This window comes from Colobus angolensis, unplaced genomic scaffold, assembly GCF_000951035.1.
Source record: "Colobus angolensis palliatus isolate OR3802 unplaced genomic scaffold, Cang.pa_1.0 Scaffold43, whole genome shotgun sequence".
In the NCBI taxonomy this organism is placed as follows: Eukaryota; Metazoa; Chordata; class Mammalia; order Primates; family Cercopithecidae; genus Colobus; species Colobus angolensis.
Genome location: NW_012117710.1, coordinates 2,788,366 through 2,792,938, shown reverse-complemented (window position 1 = coordinate 2,792,938; position 4,573 = coordinate 2,788,366). Strand labels below are relative to the sequence as shown.

The 4,573-nt window shown below is 56.1% G+C and overlaps 1 protein-coding gene across 1 annotated transcript in view; it reads right to left on the bottom strand.

The window, feature by feature from the left end:
* Nucleotides 1-1,578: 1,578 nt before the first annotated feature.
* The window catches only part of CHST12 (carbohydrate (chondroitin 4) sulfotransferase 12), a 34,150-nt gene continuing 31,155 nt past the window's right edge, over nucleotides 1,579-4,573 (bottom strand). The window contains exon 2 of the mRNA XM_011956968.1: nucleotides 1,579-3,547. Within this exon, the coding sequence (XP_011812358.1) occupies nucleotides 2,226-3,470 (1,245 nt within the window). The 5' untranslated portion in view covers nucleotides 3,471-3,547 and the 3' untranslated portion in view covers nucleotides 1,579-2,225. The remainder of the gene's footprint in view (nucleotides 3,548-4,573) is intronic.

The following is a 4,573-nucleotide window of genomic DNA, read 5'->3' as shown; positions in this document are numbered from 1 at the left end:
TTAAAATTAAAAATTTTCTCATCATAAAAAAATTGGGGGGCCAGGTGTGATGGCTCAGGCCTGTAACCCCAGCACTGTGGGAGGGTGAGGCAGGAGGGTCATTTGAGTCCAGCAGTTTGAGACAAGCATGGGCAACACAGTGAGACCTCATCTCGGCTAAAAATAAAAAATGAGCGGGGTGGGCGGGCGTCACCTGTAACCCCAGCTACTTGGGAGTCTGAGGTGGGAAGATCACTTGAGCCCAGGAGGTTGAAGCTGCTGTGAGCTGTGGTAGAACCACTGTATTCCAGTCTGGATGACAGAGCAAGACCCTGTCTCCAAAAACAAAACAAAACAAAAATAAAAGAAAGTGAAGCTTCAGAAAGGAAGGCAGGAGGTGTCTAATACAGTGGAGACCTGAGGCAGGCAGGCACTCAGCGGCCAAGACCCACACAAACCTAGCTGAGCCTGAGAAACACAGGGACACCACACACAGGGGACACCGGGGAGACATCCCAGTCGAGCACGGCCAGCAACCAGGGACTGGGCAGTGGCGACAAACACCACACCAGGAAGACAGGTCAAGCAGGGTGCCCGACACCATGAAATGACTGCAACCGTCTCTCCAACGACGGCTTAGAAGCAGAAATAGCAAAGGAGTTTCAGCCAGGTGTTTCCAGAGCCTCCCCGACACTTTTACCAAGACGGGGCCCATCAAACCTGAGGGTTCAAGGTCAGTCATGTCCTTGAAGGTGAAGGCACTGGAGCTAAACCCACCAGAAAGCCACAGAGGCAGTCACACGGAGCCTCTTCTCAGGGACGCTGGGTACTGTCACCCAACGTGGTCTAGAGATAAACGCCAACCCGCTCCACTCCTGCTAACTGTAAACCTCAACAGCCAGTTTACTTTCCATTTTATTGATTTAATCTCCCTATCTATCTTCTGTCTATTGAGAAACAGGGTCTCGCTCTGTTGCCCAGGTTGGAGTGCAGGGGCACGTTCATAGGTCATCGAGGCCTTGAACTCCTGGGCTCAAGCTATTCTCCTGTCTCAGCCTCCCGAGTAGCTGAGACTACAGGTGTGCACCATCATGTCTGGCTAATTTTCTTATTTTTTGTAGACACAGGGTCTCACTATGCTGTCCATACTGATCTTGAACTCCTGGGCTCAAGTGATCCTCCCTCCTCAGCCTCCCGAGTAGCTAGGTCTACAGATGTGTGCCACCACGCCCTTCTTATTTTTTGTAGAGATGAGGTCCTTGCTACGTTGCCCAAGCTGGTCTTGAACTTCTGGGCTCAACTGATCTTCCCACCTCAGCCTCCCAAAGTGCCAGGATTGCAGGCATGAGCCACTGTGCCCAGCCTTAATAGCCATGTAGCCATGTGCTCATTAATATTTATTTGCTTATTTATCTTGAGAAGGAGTCTCACTCTGTCACCCAGGCTAGAGTGCCGTGTCACGATCTCAGCTCACTGCAGCCTCTCCATCCTGGGTTCAAGCAATCTTTCCACCTCAGAACTCCCGAGTAGCTGGGACTACAGGTGCATACCACCACGCCTGACTAATTTTTTTTGTTTGTTTGTTTTTTGTATTTTTAGAGAGACAGGATTTCACCATGCTGGCCAGGTCTCAAATTCCTGACGTCAAGCGAGCTTCCTGCCTGAGCCTCCCAAAGTGTTAGGATTACCTGCCTGAGTCACCCGCCCGGCCTCAATAGCCACAATATAAACTAGACACTAACGGCAACAGCTGGAGTTAGAACTCCTGCTTCTGTAACTGACCGGTTTACCTCTGACTTGATTTCAAACAGGAAACCCCGAGGACTGACCTTTTCAAGTACAACACTTAACTTTCCCTCTGGAAGGATTTGTCGGCTACCGTTTTAAAAATAGACAAGTGCGGCCTGACTTCAAGTGCAGGCCCCGCCCTCCTCCTGAGTGGCCAGAGCCCTGGAGGCAGCTCCAACAGCCTCAGCATCCCCTCCCGGCGCCCACGTGCTCAGACAGAGAAACCACAGGAGCAGATGGGCGGGCAGAGGGGAGATTTTACTCCAGCATTCCCTTCCACGTTTCGTATTAAATATCTGAAATATATTAATCTTAAAAAACAATATCGACACAGTACTCAATGGATAGAGGCAGTGGAGTAAACAAGAAGCCCAGATTGCAAAATCGTAGGCCGTAAAAAAACTGGAGTGCGACTGCGGCAGGTTCCGGGCACGCGGGGAAGGGCGCTGCGGAAGCTTTCAGTCTCGGAGGAGATTTTCGGGCTTGGGGTAGCCGAAGAGAACAAAGTCGGCCTCGTAGAGTTTGTACAGCTGCTGCCTCCAGGCCAGGGGGATCTTGGCGAACCAGTCCTCCTCCCAGCTGCTGGCGGTCCTGTTCCGGTAGCTCGGGGGGAAGCGGAGGTGCCGGTCCACCTGGAGCAGCTGCAGCAGCTGTGCGGCGTCCTCGTCCAGCGTCTCCAGCTTCCCCACGAAGTCGTAGTCGATCTGGCACGGGTGGCAGAGGCGGTACACCTGCCGCCAGTGCTCGTTGAAGGGCGCCAGCTTCTCCGTGTGCGGGTCCAGCAGGTACTGGATGAAGTTGGCGAAGGACACCTTGAGGCCGGCGCGGAAGGCCTCGCGCGCCGAGGCGGGCAGGCTGGTGTGGTTGGCGTATAGCCGCAGCATGGGCACGGCGAACTTGCGGTAGAACTCCTCGTTCTCCAGCTCGAACTTGCTGCGGAAGGCGGAGATGAGGCGCACGAAGGGGTCGCGCACGAAGAGGAACTTGGTGTACTTCTTGAGCTTGACCTTCATGAGGTGGCGGGAGAGCTTCCCGTAGCGGCGCCAGAACTTGTTGAAGGTCAGGTGCGCGCTGGCGTTGTGCACGTGCTCGCGGGGGATGCGCAGCGGGTCGCGGTAGGGCGCGCCGCGGTGCAGCAGGCTCCCGCTCAGCACGATCATCACGCGCTTCCAGTTGGTGCAGGCCACCTTGGGCACGTAGCAGTAGATGGCGCCGTGCCGGTCGTCCACGATCAGGTGGCTCAGCTCCGAGTTGGGGATGTCGTCGAACGCGCGCTCCTTGGTGGGGAAGGCCAGGCTGGAGTTGGCGCAGAAGCCCCGCAGCACGCTCCTCCGCTCCGCCTGCTGCCGGCCCTGGTCGGGGCTGCGCCGGGCGTCCCGCGGGGACCAGTCGTAGCCTCTCACGCTCTCCTCCATGCTCCCCGGCGCGGGCGGCTGCTCCGTCTCCTTTCTGGGAAGGTCGCTCTGCTTCACGCTGGCACCGAGAAACTTGTCCAGAAACTCGTCGACGTCGGAGTCGGCCGTGAGCTCCCTGTCCCTGTCCGGCCCGGGCGTGGGCAGCGGCGGCCCTGCGTGCGGCCTGGAGAAGGACGTGTGCAGGTAGAAGTGCGCGGCGCCCGCGCTGTCCCAGTACACGATGATCAGCAGGATCATGAACGCCGACCCCAGCACCAGCCACAGCCGGAACAGCCGGGCCTTGGTCATCCTGCCCCGGGCGGGCCAGGCCCTCTCCGGGCCTCTCACTTCAGCTTCTTGCAGAGCCAGGGCATCCTGCTGGGAACCTGCAGAGGCAGTGACGCACTAGTTAATGACTGAGGTGTCCTGGGGCTCCTACTCCTGCCTTCTCATCAGTGGGGGACTCGGGCCCAGAGGAACAGGAGCAGGGGGCCACGTGATATCAGCTCGCCCTCCAGAGGGGCTGGAGGCTGAGGTCAGCAGTGCAGGGAGTCTACACATCCATGTGGCGGAGCACCAATAATGACCCTAGACGCCAAGGCTCGGGTGCTTCCCTGGCTGGCAGTACTCCACACGTGCTGACACTCACCACCACTGGGAAAGTAATGCTGCCCACAACTCCCGAGGAAAGGACGCCTCCCAGGGAGTGGAGACCAGCTCCAGGTGTGATCCCCTGGACTCTGCCCTCTGCAACTCTTCCCAAGGCTGATTTTTTTTTTTTTTTTTTTTTTTGAGACAGAGTCTTGCTCTGTGGCCCAGGCTGGAGTGCAGTGCCGTGATCTCCGCTCACTGCAAGCTCCACCTCCCAGATTCATGTCATTCTCCTGCCAAGGTTGATTTTAATCTTTGAATCCATCTCCTTTTCCTATAATAAACCATAACCACAAGAGTAACTGCGATCAGGGAGCTCTGTAATCTTTCCAGCAAATCATCAAACCTGACAGTGGTCTCAGGGACGCCTGCATTTGCTATTGGTGTCGTAAGTAAGAGGGGTCTTGGGAACCATTTCTTAACTTCACAGTGACCCAACAACAGGAAAATTGTTTTGGAAACACCCATTTTACTTAAGTCGAATGCCAACGGAAAAACTGCACCCCACAGCTTCATCAGGGCCACGCTGAGAGCTGACCTTCCACACTACCCTGGTTTCCCAAAAGTAGGTGACACATTCCTGTTCCCGTGCCAGGCATCAGGGGGTTTTGGTGGGGCTGAGATGGGGGCTGATCCCACTTCCTCTGCCCATGGAAGCAGAGGTGCTTCCTCCGTCCATCCCACCAGGGTACTGTCAGTGTGGTCCAGCAGGGAGCTAAGCCTTGACCCCACCTGGCACCCACAAGGCAGAAGGAGATGGT